Source organism: Poromitra crassiceps, assembly GCF_964638095.1.
Source record: "Poromitra crassiceps genome assembly, chromosome: 12".
Classification (NCBI taxonomy): Eukaryota; Metazoa; Chordata; class Actinopteri; order Beryciformes; family Melamphaidae; genus Poromitra; species Poromitra crassiceps.
Window position 1 is genome coordinate 49,176,511 of NC_139632.1, and position 21,700 is coordinate 49,198,210.

Genomic DNA, 21,700 nt, shown 5'->3' on the forward strand with positions numbered 1-21,700 from the left:
ACTTTTACTGCCTTTTTTAAGTGTTCCAGCCTGAATACAAAATATATTAAATTTGAATTTTTTTTTGTTAACAATCTCCACAGTGACCCATTAATGTGAAACATGTTTTTTAAAAACCTCTGCAAATGCACTGAAAATTAAACGCCGAAATACATAACTGTCCAGCCCTCTTGATTTTGAAGCACCTGTTCTTAATCGCATCCATTTAATGACATTAAGTGCAGTGTCCACTGCTGCACAGAGTTCTCTTTGCCCTGCTGCTAAATTTATTAATATTGAACCTGTCCAATTTGCAGCAAATCCAACACTGCACGTCCTGCCCAGTGTGGAGTCGATCAGATGAAAGGTTCTCGAGATATGTGAAGAACACACTCCCTCACTCAGACAACTCAAAACATTTAAAGGATGTCTGTGTATATATATATATATATGACCGAAGGTCGCCGCCGAAAAAAATGTGGGCGTTTTTTTTTTTTTTTTTTTTTTCAGTTTTAAGACAGATTTAGAGGAATATCTCAGTTTAATTTAGCTTTAGGATTAGACTGTTGTGATGTCATTATTCAGTTTTAACCAATAATTGTTCCTTTTCTCATTATTTCATTTCTCAGAGTAAATACTGTATTGTGGCGTACCACAGCAGAGACAATGGGGAAAGACATTCACCTGATGGTAGGGGCCCCTTTAACAGGGGCGGGGGGTTCAGGTAGGTGGCACGATGGTTTGGGGAGTAGCCTACAAAGCAACATGTTAGCAGCCCACTTTTACCTGTATGATCGCAGTTGAAGTGTGAGAAAATAAATCCAGTCGGATACAACTTTGGTTTTGAGTCTTTCTCCCGCACTTCCACATTGGTGACCCTGGACGGTGCTCCGATTGAGCAACGTTATTGATTGAACGATGCCGGAAAAAAATAAGCCCAGGAAGGGATTCAGCCCTGGGCCTGACGTAAGCGGCGATGAGGACGTCTCCGACAGCCCGGGCAGCAGTGCCGGGTTGGCCGCTAATGTTGACACGGGCTCCGTGAAACTTCCACCGTTCTGGCATGCCAGTCCGCGCTCGTGGTTTCGCCACATTGAGGCGCAGTTTGGACTAAAGCGGATTGTGGATGACACCACAAGGTACTATTACGTGGTGGCCGCGTTGGACAATTCGGTAACCGGCCGAGTGTTGGAGCTGCTTGACGACCCCCCTCCCACTGGCAAGTACGAGGCCATTAAGGCTTTGCTGTTGAGAACATTTGAACTGTCAGAGGTGGAGAAGGCAGAGCGGATTCTGTCTCTGAATGGACTTGGCGACAGCAAGCCGTCTGAGTTAATGGATAAGATTTTGGCCACGCTGGGCTCGTCGGATCCGGCTATCCTGCTCACGCATATATTCCTGCGGCAGCTGCCAAGCTCTGTGCGTGCTGTCCTGGCAGGGTCCCCGCTTTCTGCCTCCAGGGACTACCGTGCGTTGGCGGCCGAGGCGGACAGGATTTTCCTCGCCACTCGTCAGCTGCACGTGCACGCGCTGCATCCCGCGCCAGTCTGGACGGCGCCACCGGAGGACGCGGCGTATGCAGTGGCGGCAGCAGGCGGCCACCGCAGGGAGGACGACGGGCTGTGTTATTTCCACAGGAGGTTTGGAGCTAAGGCAAAGCAGTGCCGGCCGCCCTGCAAGTTTGGCGCCCAGGGAAACGGGAGAGCCAGCGTTCAGCAGCAGCGATGAGCGTTGGTGAGGCTGGCAAGCTGCTGTTTATCAGAGACACTGTTTCAGGCAGGCGATTGCTGGTGGACTCTGGCGCTCAGCATAGCATTTTGCCCGCGTCTGCAATGGAGGACATGGCTGGGGTGGCAGGCCCCGCCCTGGTCGCTGCAAATGGCACGCCCATATGTACTTTTGGCACAAGGTATGTGGAGGTGTGTTTTGCCGGTCGTCGTTTTGGCTGGGATTTTGTCAGGGCGAGGGTGTCGCTACCCCTGCTCGGTGCGGACTTTCTGTGTGCATTCGGATTATTAGTGGACGTTAAGAACCGCCGCCTGATTGACGCCACTTCATTCTGTTCCTACCCGTGTTCACGGGGCGACGTGGGGACAATCGGGCTGTCCAATGTGCTCGCCACCGGTGACGAGTACCAGTGCCTCCTCAGTGAGTTCCCAGTTCTCACCACCCCCACTTTCTCAGCGGTGGTGGCTAAGCATGGAGTCGAACATTACATCACCACCACTGGCCCCCCGGTCTACGCGCGCGCGCGCCGCCTGGATCCAGCCAAGCTCGCCATTGCCAGAGAGGAGTTTGCAGCTATGGAGCGCCTGGGGATCGTTCGTCGCTCCGACAGCCCGTGGGCTTCCCCGCTGCATATGGTGATGAAGGCCGATGGCGGGTGGCGCCCGTGCGGGGACTACCGCCGCCTCAACAACGCCACGACGCCTGACCGCTATCCAGTCCCGCACATACAAGACTTCTCGGCCCACTTGGCGGGGGCAACAATTTTTTCTAAGGTGGATCTAGTGCGGGGCTATCATCAGGTCCCGGTGCGCCCGCAGGATGTGCCTAAGACAGCGGTAATAACTCCATTCGGACTGTTCGAGTTTCTGCGTATGCCCTTTGGCCTCAAGGGGGCAGCGCAGACTTTTCAACGGCTGATGGACTCTGTGTTGCGGAGCATGCCGTTTTTGTTCGTGTACTTGGACGATATCCTGGTGGCTAGTGCGTCGCCAGAGCAGCACATGGGCCACCTTCGACAGTTGTTTGTGCGGCTCGGGGAGCACGGGGCACGGGCTCATCATAAATCCAGCCAAGTGTCGGTTCGGCGTGGCGGTCATCGACTTCCTGGGGCACAGAGTCACCGCGGAGGGCTCTGTGCCTTTCAGCCCGTCAAGGTGGACGCCGTGATCACGTTCCCACGCCCCCGGACTGTGAAAGCGCTGCAGGAGTTCATGGGGATGGTAAATTTTTACAACAGGTTCATCCCTCGGGCGGCACATCACATGCGGTCGCTGTACGACGCACTGCGGGGTAGCGACCCCAAGGCCGCGGTGGACTGGTCCTCGGAGCGGGACAAAGCGTTCCAGGACGCTAAGGACGTGCTGGCCGACGCTGCCTTGCTGGCACACCCGTCGCTTACGGCCCCAGTCGCCCTCACCACCGATGCATCGGACTACGCGGTGGGGGCGGTTTATGAGCAGTGGGTGAGTGGTGCCTGGCAGCCGTTGGCTTTCTTTAGCAGGAAGTTACGGGACAATGAGAGGAAGTATAGCACTTTCGATCGTGAACTCCTGGGTTTGTTCCTGGCGGTCCGGCACTTCAGGTTCCTGCTGGAGGGGCGTCGGTTCACTGCGTACGTGGATCATAAGCCACTGGCGTCCGCTATGTCCAAGGCGGAGCCACCCAGGACCGGAAGCCAGCAGCGTCAACTGGCTGAGGTCTCAGAGTACACCACAGACATCCAGCACGTGGCGGGAAAGCACAACTTTGTGGCAGACTGCCTCTCCCGGGCGGTGGCGGGCGCCGTGCACCTGGGGCTCGACTACGCCGGCATGGCCACAGATCAGGCCAACGACGCGGGAGTGCAGGCCCGCTGGTCAGCGGAGACCGGGCTGCGGCTACAGGAGGTGGCTTTTGGTGACGTCGGCGCCACGCTCCTGTGCGATGTCTCTACGGGGCTGGCGAGGCCCTTGGTTCCAGTCGAGTGGCGCCGGCAGGTTTTCGACGCCATGCATGGACTTTCACACCCGGGGGTGAAGTTGTCTGTGAAGCTGGTAGCGGCCAAGTTCGTCTGGCCGGGCCTGAAGAAGGAAGTACGAGATTGGGCTAGACAGTGTGTAGCCTGCCAGCGGGCTAAAGTTCATCGCCACACCAAAGCCCCCTGGGCCCCGTTCCTGGTTCCGGAGCGGCGGTTTGACCACGTCAACGTGGACCTGGTGGGGCCACTTCCCTCCTCCCATGGGTTCACTCACCTCCTCACGATGGTGGACAGGACCACCCGGTGGCCGGAGGCGGTGCCGTTGACTACAACGGCAGAGGTGGCTAGGGCCTTCATCGGGTCGTGGGTCGCCAGGTTCGGCGCGCCGGGTGACCTCACTTCGGACCGTGGTCCACAGTTCACGTCGGAGCTCTGGGGTGCTATGGCAGAGGGGCTGGGCACGAAGCTTCACCGCACCACAGCCTACCATCCGCCGGCGAATGGACTGTGCGAGAGGTTTCACCGTTCTATGAAAGCCGCTCTCCGGGCTAGCCTCGTGGATGGTGGCTGGGTGGACAGGCTTCCGTGGGTCATGCTGGGCCTGCGGACGGCCCCCAAAGAGGACCTGCAGTCTTCATCTGCTGAGTTGGTGTATGGCCAGCCATTACGAGTGCCGGGAGAGTTCATTCCAGGGGTCGACGCTCCCTGGTCGGCCGCTCGTCAGCGGGCGGCGCTCCTGGACGTGGCCAAGGATTTTGCCCCTGTCCCCACTTCGAGACACGACGTGCCGGAGGTGCACATGCCGCCGGATCTGCTTTCGGCGGGTTATGTCTTTGTGCGGCATGACGCGCACCGGTCGCCGCTGCAGCCCCCCTATGACGGCCCCTTTCGCGTTCTGGAAGCAGGGACCAAGTATTTTGTGCTGGACATAGGGGGGAGGAAGGAGCACGTTTCGGTGGACCGCCTGAAGCCTGCCCATTTGGATTTAAGCAAGTCGGTGGAGGTGGCGCTTCCCCCACGGCGTGGGCGACCTCCCAACAAGCTTGTGGTCCCCCTTCCCCTTGCTGTGCTGCCCCCTGCTGACTCTTTTCCCCTGGACCTGGGCAGGTCCCCCGCCACCCCTCGGCCCCGAGGGTCTGCTGTTCAGGACTCTGACAGTGTGCCTGTGAAGCAGAGCCGTTACGGTCGGCTGATCCGGCCTCCGCGCCGTTATTAGGAGTGGGGTTTGGGTGAATTCTGGGGGGGCGTGTGTGGCGTACCACAGCAGAGACAATGGGGAAAGACATTCACCTGATGGTAGGGGCCCCTTTAACAGGGGCGGGGGGTTCAGGTAGGTGGCACGATGGTTTGGGGAGTAGCCTACAAAGCAACATGTTAGCAGCCCACTTTTACCTGTATGATCGCAGTTGAAGTGTGAGAAAATAAATCCAGTCGGATACAACTTTGGTTTTGAGTCTTTCTCCCGCACTTCCACAGTATATTTATTTCGAGATTTTTGTCAATTATTTGTGCTGTTATGGTTATTATGAGCTTAGTTACTCACTTCTACACTATCTTAGATTGTGTTACTTATGGATGGAATTATAGTGAAAATAGATTATCCCCCCTTTTTGCTGGGGACTAGGGATGGGCATTTTTAATCAATTTCCATAATCGAAATTCGGGAAAATTAACGATCAATTATCGATTATCGATAGCGTAATAATAATAATAATTATATATATATATATATATATATATATATATATATATATATATATATAGTCGTTACGGCTGCGGTTTGTCAACAATATGGTGCCGTCCGGGGTTATCGAATAAAGTCTATTCCTTTCTATTTTCTTTCAGTAAGTTGTCCAAATAAAAAAAGAACTTCCATTTCAACTTTATACAAAATTTTGTGACTGCTACATCTATGCTTTTTAAAATAATACATTTAAATAATCAAAGAGAAATTGCAATCACTTTGCTAGAACAAACAAAGTTAACCAGATTGCTCCATCAGATACAATTCTAATTAAATGTGCAATCACCTTGTTATAACGATATCAATAAAGTTCCATCTGTGCCAAAAAATTGCATTAAGTCTTATTATCACTGTATTAGTGGCTGCAACAAACCTGTTTTGCACTGCACATCTTTTCAAAACAATAACAATAAAGTGCAACCTGTGCAAAACTAAACAAAATAAGTTCAAATATTTGGCAATATGAATGAACCATCCATGGAATGAATGCGAAGTCACTACAGAAGCGGGGTTCATTTATTGCTCACTGGGAAAAAAGACAGATGTCAAAACATTGGTTCCGTGCTGCATTTCTGCATTTCTCCCTGCGCCCCCCCTGTTTTGCCAGTGCGACCCACAGTGGGGGCCCGCCCCACACTTTGAGAAACACCGGGTTAAGGTGAAGAACCTGGGGGCCTTACAGGATGTCAGGGAGCATCAGTGGGAGGATGTGATAGAGGACCAGAGCCCTGTAAAGTTTAGGTGGAGAGTGCTCTACAAGCTTCCTCTCCCTAAAAGGTCTGGTGACTTACAGTGGAGGGTGCTTCATGGCGCCCTGGCGACCAATAGGTTTCTAGCCTGGGTTACTCCAGGGGTCGGCAGCGAATGTCATTTCTGTGATGCCAGACCTGCAGGTAATTGACAAGGGGAAACACACACACACACATACAGCAGGCCCTGCAAGACAGAGGGCCTTCACACACCCCCCCCATAGAAGCGGGGTCCCAACCCCGGAACCTGAATCCATAACTCAAATAAGAATTCAATCGAAAGTTATGATAGATTGAACCAAAATGTTCTATTAGAACAGTGAACTTAATTCAAACATGTATTTTTTTTTTTTTACACAATCAAAATTCAAATGTTGCTTCTTCTTTTTTTTTTACTAGCAACTTTAAATAAATCAGGAAAAACAAAACAATCATCATCAACACTGTTTTTAAAGTTTGGTGTAAACTAGATATATTTTTTACTAACAATTTTTTTTCTAAACAGTCATAATCGTAAATGTTTAACATTTGCTAAACCAACCTGATTACTGTCACCCACCATCACCTTCTACTCACCCTCCCATCAGCAATCTGGTACCAGTAAGAAGCAATTTAAGATGGGAGGAGAAAAAAGAATGAAGTGGGATGAACAGAAAACAGGCATGGTTAAAAAACAAAACAAACAAAAAAAACAGGCTATTTATTCATAAGGAGCTCTGGACAAAGTGTCCGCCACAACATTGTCAGAACCCTTGATGTAACGGATCTCTAGCCAGTATGACTGTAACAATAGCGACCATCTGATCAATCTCTGATTTGGACACTGCAGAGAATTGAGAAAGGTTAAGGGGTTATGGTCGTAGACCACGACAGGCACAACACCAGAACCCACATAGACATCAAAATGGATCAAAGCCAACACTAGTGCAAGTGTTTCTTTCTCGATAGTAGAGTAGTTTAGTTGATACGAGTTAAATTTCTTTGAGAAAAAGCTCACTGGTTTGTCAAACCCTAGATCGTCACACTGTTGAAGGACAGCTCCCGCCCCCACGTGACTAGCATCGACTTGGAGTGAGAACGCACGATCAAAGCGAGGCGCTGCCAAAACTGGAGCATGACACAACAGTGCCTTCACCTTTTCAAAAGATTGTTGACAAACAGAAGGCCACGCAAACGTGACAGAGCCCTTCAACAAGTCTGTAAGTGGCGCAGATATTTCAGAAAAATTTCGACAAAAACATCTGTAATATCCCACCATACCCAGGAAACGCATGAGTTCCTTTTTTGTGGCAGGTGTAGGATATTGTTCAACAGCTTGGACTTTTGCTTGCACTGGACGAACTGTACCCTGCCCAACCACCCGACCCAGGTACGTCACAGTCGCCCTCGCAAATTCACACTTGGCGAGGTTGACAGTGAGACGCGCCTCAGCCAAGTGGCTGAAGAGAGACCGGATGCGCTCCAGATGAGATGACCAGCTATCCGCACAGACCACCACATCATCTAAATAGACTGTACATCCCTCCAAATCCCCCAGAACTTTAGTCATAAGCCTCTGAAAGGTTGCAGGGGCGTTACGTAATCCGAACGGCATAACTCGATACGAGTACAACCCATTTGGTGTTATAAATGCAGAGATTTCACGTGCGCGCTCAGATAACGGGACCTGCCAATAGCCTTTCAGCAAATCGAATTTGCTGACATACCTGGCATGGCCAACCTGGTCAACGCAATCTTCCATACGTGGAAGTGGAAAAGAGTCTGGTTTGGTCACTGCGTTCACCTTACGAAAATCCGTACAGAACCTCGGTGTGTTGTCCGATTTTGGAACCATCAAGCAAGGTGATGCCCAACTTGACGATGAGGGTTCAGCAATTCCGTTTTTTAACATATAACTTACTTCAGCATCCAGATATTTGCGCTTCTCCGGATTTACACGATAGAACCTCTGCCTAATTGGCTGAGCGTTCCCGATGTTTATATCGTGTTCAATGAAGTGAGTTTGTGTCGGAACGTCACTAAATAGACAAGGAAATTATTTGATCAGCTTAATCAAATCCGCTTGATGTGATACTGATAAATGATCCAGCAACCCCTCTAGGTTGTGCAAAGACTCCAAGTTTTGTAACCGACCTTGCAGCACAGCAGAGCCTATGTCAGGTAAACCATCCTCCACCTCAGCATCCACAGTCTGTGGGACAGAAAACACAGACACCCTCCCCAAAAAACACGCCGGCCGTGCGCGCTCCGGAGATGGGAGTTCCGCCTGGGATGAGTCGAGAGAATGACAGAAATAAGGCTTTAATAAATTCACATGGCAGAGTTGAGTTGCCTTTCTGCGCTCTGGAGTGGCTATGATATATTGTGTTCAGTCACCTGTTTTAGGACTTTGTGCGGGCCAGTAAATTTCACTTGGAAAGGCGAAGTGGTCATGGGTAGCAGGGCTAGCACCTGATCCCCAGGACTAAACACTCTGCGCTCAGATTGACGATCAAACAACTTTTTCATTTTTCCTTGTACAGATGACAGGTTTTTCTTTGCCAGCTCTCCAGCTACATGCAGCCTATGCCGGAAACCGTTTACATAATCAATGAGATTTTTGGGTGGGTCTGCCACTTTCCACTGATCATACAGCAAAGTCAACGGGCCGCGCACCGTGTGCCCAAATACCAGCTCATTTGGACTGAAACCAGTACTTTCCTGCGTCACTTCTCGAGATGCCAACATTAGCCAGGGCAACCCTCCCAGTCTCCACCCATTTCAGTACAGTAAGCGTGCAACAAGGACTTCAGTGTCTGGTGGAATCGTTCCAACGCTCCTTGACTCTGCGCGTGATAGGCTGAAGCCTTGTTGTGCTTAACACGCAGCTGTCTTAGTACTTGGGAAAACAAATGGGAAGTGAAGTTTGACCCTTGGTCAGATTGAATAATTTTCGGAATGCCGAAAATCGAGATGAACTGAGTAAGTGCGCGCACCACAGACCTTGCAGTTATCGTGCGCAATGGATACGCAGCCGGATAACGTGTGGTTTGGCACCTTACTGTGAGTAGGCCCACATGGAAAGAATCTATATGAACATATATGCAACTATATGCAACCTATATGCAACCTATATGCAGCATATATGAGCATATAGGCCATATATATGCCGCATATAGGTTGCATATAGGCCAGATTTAGGTGCATATATGCGCATATAGGAGCATATAGGCCATATATATGCCGCATATAGGTTGCATATAGGCCAGATTTAGGTGCATATATGCGCATATAGGAGCATATAGGCCATATATATGCCGCATATAGGTTGCATATAGGCCAGATTTAGGTGCATATATGCGCATATAGGAGCATATAGGCCATATATATGCCGCATATAGGTTGCATATAGGCCAGATTTAGGTGCATATATGCGCATATAGGAGCATATAGGCCATATATATGCCGCATATAGGTTGCATATAGGCCAGATTTAGGTGCATATATGCGCATATAGGAGCATATAGGCCATATATATGCCGCATATAGGTTGCATATAGGCCAGATTTAGGTGCATATATGCGCATATAGGCCACATTTATGCCGCATATAGGTTGCATATAGGCCAGATTCAGGTGCATATAAGTGCATATACCGGGCATATAGGTCTCCTATAGCTTCTTTATATCCACATATAGGTACTATATGTGCACATACAGGGCATATATGTCTCCTATATAGCTTCTTTATATACACATAAAGGCCCTATATGTTCATAATACAGGTCATATAGGTCTCACTTCTTTATATCCACATATAGGCCATATATGTACACAATACAAGGTATATGCCTCCTATATAGGTCATTTACAAATCTGTTTGTATACACTGTGTCATAATCCATATATACCCAGCGAGCACAAAACGTTTTTTCAACGTTGATTTTTAGTTTAAATCTGGGTGATATTGGGTTTGAACGTTTGAAGACCTAATTTCACCCTCTTTTCAACCGGCTAAAATGCGGTTACAACGTAAACGTGTAAAAAAACACAATTTGGTTCATCATATTGTTAAAACATTTGTTGTAGTTTGGAATAGAGACAATATTGATAGTGTGTGAATTGGCATTTTATTGTCTTTTATTGTGTAACTGAGAGTTGAAATCTGATCTACACGAAAACTACATTTCAACGCATTTTATGTCACATGAAATATCATAAATATGGGACTATAGGCTATGTGGTGCCAGCAAAAAGCTTCCAGGACACAACTATGGTTAATAGTTTAGCGCAATACTATAAAATAATGAATTCAGTTCCTGCAGCAACGAGCATGCGCAAGTACTTACTAGCTGTGACTGACTAGACCAAAGCAAGTCTGCACCGGTCTGCACCAAGTGCGGAACGAGGTGCTCTGCACACTGTTATTGTAACAGACTATAGGAGGCTCTGTGTAGGCCTACCTCCTGACTCTCTGGTGTTAAATGAAGTTAACCTCTGAAGCCGTACAGCCTACAGACTATAGATGCACACACACACACAACATCATTTTAGTCTGTTACGATCGTACGCATCACATAAAATAACTTCCCGATCGCTGACAGTGGTCTACTTGTGTGCGAGAGAGTATATAATGTGCCCGGCTCTCTGGTTAGTATAAGAAAATGTATAGCTCAGCACTAGAGCGCACGGCTTGAACCTTGGAGAACGGGGTTCGAATCCCGTGTGCGCTGCTATTTTTTTTAATTTAAAATCCTACATATAGGTACATATATGTACATATAGGTTTCCCATATATGGTGCATACATAAAATTGGCCGATTTCCTATATTATATGTACATATAGGTACATATATGTACCTATACATATAGGTACATATATGTACATATAATATAGGAAAACGGCCAATTGTATGTATGCACCATATATGGGAAAACTATATGTGGCCCTATATTAAAACATATAGGGTACATATAGATTCTTTCCATGTGGGGGTAAACTGCGCCCGAACGAGAACGAGGCAGCGGACCTACACAGTCTATGATTAGATGATCAAAAGGCCGGCTAACAGCTGGAATAGGGAACAAAGGAGCAGGTTTGATACGTTGATACGGTTTGCTAGTCAGTTGACACGTGTGACATGACTTGATGTCACAGCCTTCTTCACACGCGGCCAAAAGAAATGAAGCAAAACCCGATCATATGTTTTCCTGACACCCCAATGTCCCGATTTGTCATGAGCCACTTTAATCACCGACTGCTGGAATTTGGCTGGCACAACAATTTGGATGATGGGGTCTCCGACAAAACTGTCACCGTGAGGCACCCATTTTCGGACCAACAGGCCGTTGTGCATGAAGTAACCCCGAGAGCTACTTTTTACCTCCTCCCCGGAAAGCACCTGCTCAAACAGACCCCGCAGAGAAGGATCCGTCTGCTGCTCCACCTTCAGTTCTTCCTGCGTAACCGAGAGAGGCACATTAGACAGGGAAAATGTACACGGTTCTGATGAATTACATTTCCCACCACTAGGCTCAGATTTTGCACGCGCCATAGAACGTGTTACCGCACATGCAGTGAAAACCTGGGGAAACTGCATCTCATTTTCATCAGGCTGCGTCCTCACCAATGGAACCGAGGAGACTACAGGAGATGGCGGCTGAACATCAGCCCATACACGCCCCCCTGCGACGCCATTCCCCAAAATTAGCGTGGTGCCATCAATTGGCAGCGCGGGACGCACGCCCACAGTGATTTGGCCTTGGAAAAGATCACAATGCAGCATAACGTGGTGAAGTGGAATGTACAAAATGTTCATGCCCATCCCCAGAACAGGAACAGCGCAGCCCGCCTCACTTTTCTTTGAAAATGGCAACACTGAGGCCTGTATGAACGAATCAAACGCAGCTGTATCCCGTAGGATTTTGACTGGCACTTTCACCTCACTCTCTAGCAGAGAAACCCAGCCCTCTGATACGAAAGGTAAGAAAGCATCCAGTTCCCCAGACACACTTTTCCCCTGCACCCCATCACCTGTCACATCCATAACAGGCAACGTTGGCACAGAAACAGCAAGACAAGCACCTTTTGCCTGTACTCCTCCCCCATTTGGCTTAGTTCTATCCTTTAATGCATAACAGTCAGATTTAACATGCCCCCTTTTATGACAATAGTTACAGATCTTTACATTATCCGAACTCTGCATGCCACGGCCGTGCACAAACTTGTTTATATGGCCAGGAGAATAAACACCACTTGCACTGACTGCCTCAAACCCAGTATTACGCACGTGCGTCTCGCCAAAGCTACGCCTGTGCGTTAACACGTATTGTGTTAATGTATGTGGCAATATTACCAGGCACGGAATTATTAAACTGCTCCAAGACTATCAAGTCACACAGTTGATTAAAATCCACCACCTCCAACGCGGAACACCAGCGTGTAAAATGAGCAGTCAGGTCACGGGCGAATTCGAGGTGCGTTTGCTTATCGCCTTTCCTCCACGTCCGAAGATGCTGGCGGTAAGCTTCGGGTACTAATTCATATGCCCTTAGCACAGTGGACTTAACCACATCATATTTTTGACTGTCTACAAAAGACAACGATGAGTACGTCTCCTGCGCTCTACCGGTCAAGACGCACTGGAGCATTAGCCACTTCCTTGTCTCCGCCACACGCTCAAACAAGGACAAAAACGTTTCTGGCTCCCGTTCATTAAACCTGGGCAATAGTCGCAAATTACCCAAGATATCAAAATGATCTGCTGACTCAAAACCAAGCCTGGAGCTATCCAACTCCTCAGACCTGTCAGCATTCATTTTACCATCTCTGCTCAAATCCAATTTGTATTTCTGTAAGGCTACTTTTTCTTTCTCTGCCTCACACCGCAACTATTCAAATGTTATTTGCTTCTCAATCCCAATCTCCTGCTTCCTTTTCTCGTGTTCAATCTCGATCTCCTGCTTCCTTTTCTCGTGTTGTATCTGTAGCTCAAGCAAGTCTTTTTGCTGTTCAAATTAAATTAAATTACTGCTTGCAAAAAGAGGCGGAGGCAAAACAGCAATTTTACGAGGAGAAAGCTCCTCCGGAGTATCAGCCAAAACATTCATGTCGCACAGATTTGCCTTCAAAATACTTTTAACAGTGTCTTTTACTTTTAACAGTGTCTTTAGCCATATTTAGAGGAATATCTCATTTTTAATTAACATTAGGATACTGTTGTGATGTAATTATTCAGTATTTTCTCCTTTTCTCACTCATTCAGAGCAAAGAGGGAGATATATAGCATGATGATAATGCTCTATATCTCCCTATATACACCAGTTAACATGACACAGACTTAACATGATAGAAATATTATCAGCAAACTTAATGACTAGACTAATTATTCTGATCTGAATGGCATATATCAAGAAACATTGACTCCTCTCTTTGCTGTATAGTGGGAGGTGCATTTTCGAGTAGGCTATTAAAATAGCATGTCAAGTTCACATTTCTTTATTGCCAGATTAAACAATTCTTATTGGTTGTTGGTTGGTTCAACACAACATGTGCGTACATGCGCTTCTTCTTCTTCTCTAGCCTACAAGCATGTAACTTCCTTGATTGTTATTGTTGATAATTCTATTTAAATAGGCTACATTTTCATTTCCCGAAACATTCTTAAACAAGAAAGGAACTGCAAAATATTTTTAATTCCATTTGTAAAAAAAAGAAAAAAAAAATCTCTGAAATTATTAGGGAGGTCCGGACCTCCCTGTCCTCATAGCTACATACGGGCCTGAGTGCATGTGTGTGTGTGTGTGTGTGTGTGTGTGTGTGTGTGTGTGTGTGCATGTGCGTGCGTGCATGTGTGTGTGTGTTTCTGTGTGTGTGTGTGTGTGTGTTTCTGTGTGTGTGTGTGTGTGTGTGTGTGGGTGTGTGTGTTTCTGTGTGAGTGCATGTGTGTGTGCGCGTGCATGTCAAGTCAAGTCAAGTCAAGTTTATTTATATAGCCCTAATTCACAAGCATGTCTCAGAGGGCTTCACAGAAAGTCTAGCTAATTCTAGCTGACACAACAAGAATATACAGAATAAAGATAACATTTGAACAATTGATAATATAGAAAATATAGAAATGAAGAGAGAGCAGAGGAGAGAGCAGGAGAAGGGAGAAGAGCAGGGGGAATGTGAGAGAGTGATGGGGTGGGGAGGGAATTGGAGATGTTGGAGGGTATAGGAGGTGGGGAAGGAGCAAGAGGAGAGAGCAGGAGAGGGGAAGGGGGGGGGTGTGAGGGAGAAGAGAGCAGGGGGAGGGAGGAGGTGGGGAGAGAATGAGAAATATAGACGCACATCTTGCAAACGGACATATGTCAATTTCTTAGCAACCAAACTATGCCTAATTTAATTGGCTGCAAGCCTTTAGTAGTGAGTCCTTTTGCCAAATAAGCACATGTTCACATATAGAGCTTATGGGTGCCTTGCTTTAGGGAAGAGTGGGTGCCATGCTTTGAATAGTGGCAAAATACTAAGAGCATGGGTGCCATGCTTTAAATAGTGGCGAAATATTGGAGGGGATAGAGTGGGTGCCATGCTTTGGAGTAGAATGTGTACTATGCTTTAGAGTAGTGGGGGAAGGGGGGAAGAGGAAGAAACACCGGGAAGAGGAGAAAGCAGGAGAGTGGAGGAGGGAGGGAGAGCGGGGGGATGTGAGGGAGGAGAGGGGGGAGGTGGGGAGAAAATAGGAAATGTGGAGGAGGAGAGAACAGAGGAGGAGAGATGAGGGTGCAGGGGAGGGAGAGCCAGGGTAGAGGTAGGGTCTAGGGTTGGGGGAGGGGAGGGAGTAGGATACGGGCCCGGATTAGGGCGAGGGTGGGGAGAAAATGGGAAATGTGGAGAACAGATAAGGAGAGGTGGGAGGGTGCAGGGGAGGGAGAGCAGGGGGAATGTGAGAGGGAGGAGGTGGGGAGAAAATGGGAAATGTGGAGGAGGAGGGAACAGAGAAGGAGAGATGGGAGGGTGCAGGGGAGGGAGAGCCAGGGTAGAGGTAGGGTCTAGGGTTGGGGGAGGGGAGGGAGTAGTATACGGGCCCGGATTAGGGCGAGGGTGGGGAGAAAATGGGAAATGTGGAGGAGGAGAGAACAGAGAAGGAGAGGTGGGAGGGTGCAGGGGAAGGAGAGCAGGGGGAATGTGAGAGAGGGGAGAGGACAGAGAGGAGGAGAGAACAGAGAAGGAGAGGTGGGAGGGTGCAGGGGAAGGAGAGCAGGGGGAATGTGAGAGAGGGGAGAGGACAGAGAGGAGGAGAGAACAGAGAAGGAGAGGTGGGAGGGTGCAGGGGAAGGAGAGCAGGGGGAATGTGAGAGAGGGGAGAGCAGGAAGTGGCAGGGAATCGGGAAAATAGGGGAGAAGAGGAGAAGGAGAAGGAGCAGAGGGGGGGAGAAGGAGGAGAAAGCAGGAGAAGGGAGGGGGGGCGGTGGGATGTGGGAGAGGAAAGAGCATTTTAAGAGAGGAGGTGGGGGGGGGGAGTGGGAAATGTGGGAGAGGGGAGAACAGGAAGGGGGAAGAAGGGAAGGAGCGGGGGAAGGGGGAAAGAGAAAGAGAGGGGGGGGGAGAAGATCAGACAACTGACTACTCTAAGCATTAACCAGAGCTAACTGGGACATAGGGGATCTAGCTAATCTACAGCCTAATCTGGCCTATCCTACTCTGCTCTAGTCTGATCTTTGCCTGAACACTATAACAGGTCAGCCTTAGGCTGTAGCTAATCTATCGCCTACCTAAGCTGTTCTAGTGACTCAGTGACTTGGCTGAGGAGGAACCTTGTGAGGTCGTTGTGCTATAGGGGCCCAGCAATGGACCCCCATCCAGGGACTCCCCTCCGAGACAGGCCGAGAGATGCCGGGCTAAACCATGTACAGAGTTTTCCGATAATGAAACTCTGTAAATGGTTTATTATGGAAATAAAATTTACAAAAGAACAGAAAATTGAAAATGTAAAAAGGGGTCCAACAGAAGGGATATAAAAATGTAGTTTTTAAATTATCCTAAGATCAGGGAAGGGAGTTGAAAATGTAAAAAGTAGAGTCCAAAAAGAAATAGAAAATGTAGTCTTTAAGTGTTCGTAGGTTTAGAGAATACTAGCTAATTAGCTAGGTGAAAAAAAGGGGTAACAAGATTGGGAGTTCCATGAGGATGATCTGAGGAATCCATGAGTCTGCGTTGGTGACATGGATTAAGAGGAGGGGAGGGGAGGATAGGAGTCGGAGGTGATGATTAAGAGGATGATGAGGATAAGGGTCGGCGGTGGTGATGAGCCCGGGGTGTCAGACAATAGAAGGAGTAGTGGGTAGATGGCCTAGAGTGACGACAGGTGGCTAGGGCGATGACGGCCGGACCTAGGGCTGCAGCGGCGGGGGTGTACGTCAGGCCAATGAAGGACACCTGAGGGGGAGAGAGAGAAGAGAGCGGGGGAATCTGCGCAGAGGTGGAACTAAGGCCCAATCCCAATTCCTATCTTAACCCTCAATCTTAACCCTCAGTCTCACTTTGTTAAGTTAAGGGTCGAGTTTGAGGGGTCTACGGCCCTCAGTTTTGAGATTTTCCACGACCACACTTGGCGGTGAGTGCGATCCCAGAATCCCTTGCGTGTCATCAGCTAGATCCATTCAAATGGAAGATGGCGGCGAAGGAGGAAAAAAGGAGCCCTACAAAGTTAAGTATTTCCTTGTTAATAGCGATGTAAAAATTACGATAACCATTGTATTAGCTTAGTTTAATGTCACTTTATGGATTTCCGGTTTGGAATCCTAACAACATTGTTGTTGCTAACGAGTGGGGGCTAGAATGACCGTGCTTTCCGACGTGAGGGCAGCCCTCACGTCGGAAAGCACGGTCATTCTAGCCCCCACTTGTTTTGTGGTGCGTAGCATTACACGTAGGCTGTATCTTGATAAAAACAACTCAACAACGACATTACCACCGAGAATTATGGCATTTCGTAACAACGTTAACAATGTTATAATATAATAATAATAATATGGCTTGACCAGCACGGCTACTGGCTATCGATAGTTAGCAACAACAAATGTGTTAGGCTCCAAAAACGGAAATCCATAAAATGACATTTAAACTAAGATAATACAATGGTTATCGTAATTTCTACATCTATATTATCAAGGAAATATGTGTAAGGATGCTTTTTTCCTCTTCTTTTGAATTGACAGACTGGATCCGGAGCTTTGGCATATTGCTGCCCCCCACAGTCTGAAGACGTATCTGCCTTTAAGGGCTGTCCCATTTTAAAGTCGCAAGATAGCCCTTAACACTTAGTTTTGAGGGCTACTAAGATTGAGGGTTGAGCTGGAGGGTTAGATTGAGGGTTAAGAAAATAATTGGGATTGGGCCTTACTCTATAGACAACAATAAAATTAGGTCAAATCAAAATTTATTAGGATTATTTAGGATGACTAATACTATACTGCTAATTCAGGTCTAGGTAGTCTAGGTCTAAGTTTAGACTGATACTGCTGGCTTGTGATAGCCCGCTCAGCAGTTCAGGACTAAGTTTATTCACCAGCTATTAGATTTTCTATCTGAGCTACTGGATCGGCTGATGCCATATTATTAAATTAGGTCAAGTCTAAGTTTATACTGATACTGCTGGCTTGAGATAGCCCGCTCAGCAGTTCAGGACTAAGTTTATTCACCAGCTATTTGATTTTATATCTGAGCTACTGGATCAGCTGATGCCATATTATTAAATTAGGTCAAGTCTAAGTTTATACTGATACTGCTGGCTTGAGATAGCCCGCTCAGCAGTTCAGGACTAAGTTTATTCACCAGCTATTTGATTTTATATCCAAGCTACTGGATCGGCTGATGCCATATTATTAAATTAGGTCAAGTCTAAGTTTATACTGATACTGCTGGCTTGAGATAGCCCGCTCAGCAGTTCAGGACTAAGTTTATTCACCAGCTATTTGATTTTATATCTGAGCTACTGGATCGGCTGATGCCATATTATTAAATTAGGTAAAGTCTAAGTTTATACTGATACTGCTGGCTCGTGATAGCCCGCTCAGCAGTTCAGGACTAATTTTATTCACCAGCTATTAGATTTTCTATCTAAGCTACTGGGTCGACTGATGCCATATTAAATTAGGTCAAGTCTAAGTTTATACTGATACTGCTGGCTTGTGATAGCCCGCTCAGCAGTTCAGGACTAAGTTTATTCACCAGCTAATAGATTTTCTATCTAGGCTACTGGGTCGACTGATGCCATATTATTAAATTAGGTCAAGTCTAAGTTTATACTGATATTGCTGGCTTGAGACAGCCCGCTCAGCAATTCAGGATTGTATGTACTCAAGAGCTAATAAATATTTCTAGAGAGTGACATCATCAAACATAACCATCAAGCACAACCAAATGATTGGGAGAATAAATGGGTTTTGAGTCTAGTTTTGAAGATTTCAATGGAGCCAGCTTCCCTAACTGACAGAGGAAGCTGGTTCCAGAGATGTGGAGCACGGTGAGAAAATGCTCTGCTACCTGCTGATTTTTTCTTAATTTTAGGGACGGTAAGATAATTACCGTCCTGTGAGCGGAGAGTACGCGTGGGAAAATAAGGAATGATTAGCTCAGATAAGTACGGGGGTGCGAGCCCGTGCAAAGATTTATAGGTTAACAGAAGCACCTTAAAGTCTGATCTGGCCTGAATTGGGAGCCAGTGGAAGGAGATTAAGACCGGAGTTATATGATCAAACTTCTTAGTTCTAGTTAGAATTCTAGCAGCAGCGCTTTGCACGAGTTGTAATTTATTTGTGCTACTAAGTGGAAGGCCAGAGAATAAGACATTACAGTAGTCGAGTCTAGATGAAACAAAGGCGTGTATTAAGGTTTCGGCATCCGTTGCATTTAGCAAGGGACGGATCTTTGAGATATTGCGAAGATGAAAGAAAGCTATTTTAGTGATATCCTTAATGTGAGCATCGAATGACAGAGTAGGATCAAAGGTAACACCTAGGTTTTTCACCTTTGAGTTTGGAGTAATTACGCAGTTCTCAATGTTCAGACTAAGATCAGTGAGAAATGGAAGTTGGGTTTTTGGGCCAACAACTAGTAGTTCAGTTTTGTTGGCGTTTAGTCGTAAGAAATTATTTGACATCCAATCTGTAACAGCGATTAAGCAGGATTCAAGATTAGCGAGTTTAGAGCGATCGTCTGGTCTAATTGGTATATAAATTTGGGTATCATCGGCATAACAGTGAAAGTTAATGCCATATCTACGGAAAATTTCGCCAAGAGGCAGTAAGTAAACACCAAAGAGTAAGGGACCCAGGACTGATCCCTGCGGGACACCAAACTTCACTGAGGAGAATGTGGACATAATATTTTTATATGAGACACAATGTGTCCTATCAGACAAATATGACTTTAGCCAGGATAGGGCAGTGCCCCGGATACCTACGTAGTTAGATAAGCGGTCTAGGAGGATCTTATGATCGATTGTATCGAAGGCTGCGCTTAAATCTAATAATATGAGAAGAGAGGAGAAATTAGAGTCGGACGCGAGGAGGAGGTCATTGGTTACTTTTGTAAGAGCAGTTTCAGTACTATGGAGTGATCTAAAACCAGATTGAAAGGGATCGAGAAGTTTATTATGCGAGAGGTAGTCAGTTAATTGGGTCGAGACTACTTTTCCAAGAACTTTAGAGAGGAAGGGGAGATTTGAGATTCGTCTGAAGTTGTTAAGAACCTCAAGATCAAGATTTGGCTTTTTGAGTAGAGGTTTGATTACAGCAGATTTGAAGGAGGCAGGGACAATGCCAGAGGAGAGGGAGCTATTGATAATGTTAAGTAAGGGGGGGCCTAATATTGGAAAGAGTTCCTTAATCAACTTTGCAGGGAGAGGGTCGAATAAACAGGTTGTGGATTTAGATGAAAGTACAATTTTTGAAAGTGCATTTAGAGAAATAGTCTCAAAATTCGAGAGTATAATACTCTCGTCTAAGGTTCTAAGGACAGGGCTAGGAGAGGGGTTAGCACCCTTTGTGAGTAATAGAGAGTCGCTAATTTCATCTCTAATACAGATAATTTTGCGGTTAAAGAAGTCAAGGAAGTCATTAGCTGTAAATGGAGAGTTTGTATTGGGGGAGGGTTTGCGAGTAAGATTTGCGACCATGTCAAATAGAAATTTAGGATTATTTTTCTTAGTGTTAATAAGATCTGATAGGTAGGAGGCTCTAGCAGCGGAGAGCATACATTTGTATTTTAATAGGCTATCACTCCAAGCTAGTCGATAGACTTCAAGCTTGGATGATCGCCATTTACGTTCTAGTTTTCTGCATATTAGTTTTTGTGCGCGTGTATCGTCAGTATACCAAGGCGAGGGTTTTTTAGGGCGACGGATTTTAGTACGTAAAGGTGCGATAGAATCAAGCGAGGCGAGTAGGATAGAGTTAAATTGATTTGTGAATTCATTAATGGAGTCGATCCGCTCTGGGAGAGAGGAAAGCGGCCCCAATAACAAATCAGCGAGTTCAGTGGGAGTAGAACTATCGATACGCCGGGCGGTATAGGTATCGGCTAGGTTTGATTGCCGGAGGGGCAGGTCTATTTTAAATTTAATGAGATAATGATCTGACAGTGCTGGAGGGTATATCATGACTGACAGATCTGAGACGTTAATCCCACGAGCGAGGACGAGATCAAGCGTGTTGCCGTTAGAATGCGTTTGTTCATGAACCAGCTGAGCAAAGCCAAGGGTGTCGACTAAAGATAGAAAAGCTTTGCAGAGTGGGTCAGCTTTACAGTTAACATGAATATTGAAATCAACAATGATAAGAATATTATCCGTGCCGGTTACGAGGTCAGAGAGAAAATTGGAAAATTCATCAAGAAAAGATGAATAGGGCCCAGGTAGGCGGTAAAGCATAACTAGGTAGAAGGCTCCGAGGCCAGCTATATTAGAGTGTCTCATAGTAAGTATCTCACAAGATAAGAGCTTATACTTTTGATCCTGCAAAAGACCTAGGTTTGAGTTATAAATTAGGCCAACGCCCCCACCATTTCTTGACATTCTGGCAACATGCGAATTGTCAAAGTTAGGGGGGGAGGCTTCAATGAGTTGCCGTAGGATAGTTGCCGTAGGCAACTATCCACCCCATTGGGCTGGCGCCCAATGGGGTAGGGTGGATGCCATCCATCTTAAGCATGCCAGTCATGCCTCTAAAGGAGGGCCAGTTATCTAAGAATAGGTAGCCCTTATCAGCACAGTGTTTGGCCAGCCAGTTGTTGAGCCAAAACAGCCTGCTAAAAATGTCAGAGTTAAGTGTGACAGGGAGGGGACCAGAGACAATTAATGGATGCCGACTCATCTTGCTAGCAAAAGCACAGGTCCTAGTTATGCTGTACTTTGTGATCTCCGATTGTTTAAACCTAGCATTGTTGGTGCCAACATGTAGTATGATGTTATCATGGGTAGCCTGGGTAATTGTCTGTCTATGGCTGTTTGTTAGCACCCTAAGAGTAGCTTCAATGTCGGGTACTCTGGCCCCGGGCAGACAAACTATCTCGGCTGGTGTG

The 21,700-nt window shown here is 46.9% G+C and overlaps 1 protein-coding gene and 1 pseudogene across 2 annotated transcripts in view; one reads left to right on the plus strand and one right to left on the minus strand.

Moving 5' to 3' along the window:
• LOC310786564 (histone H3.2 pseudogene) overlaps positions 1 to 21,700 on the minus strand; it is a 383,278-nt pseudogene that overhangs the window by 339,074 nt on the left and 22,504 nt on the right. The window lies entirely within an intron of this gene.
• LOC310786969 (eukaryotic translation initiation factor 3 subunit H-like) overlaps positions 4,937 to 21,700 on the plus strand; it is a gene marked incomplete at both ends in the record, with an annotated part of 187,459 nt that continues 170,695 nt past the window's right edge. The window contains 2 exons of the mRNA XM_083648299.1: positions 4,937 to 4,960; positions 6,016 to 6,138. Of these exons, the coding sequence (XP_083504425.1) occupies positions 4,937 to 4,960; positions 6,016 to 6,138 (147 nt within the window). The remainder of the gene's footprint in view (positions 4,961 to 6,015; positions 6,139 to 21,700) is intronic.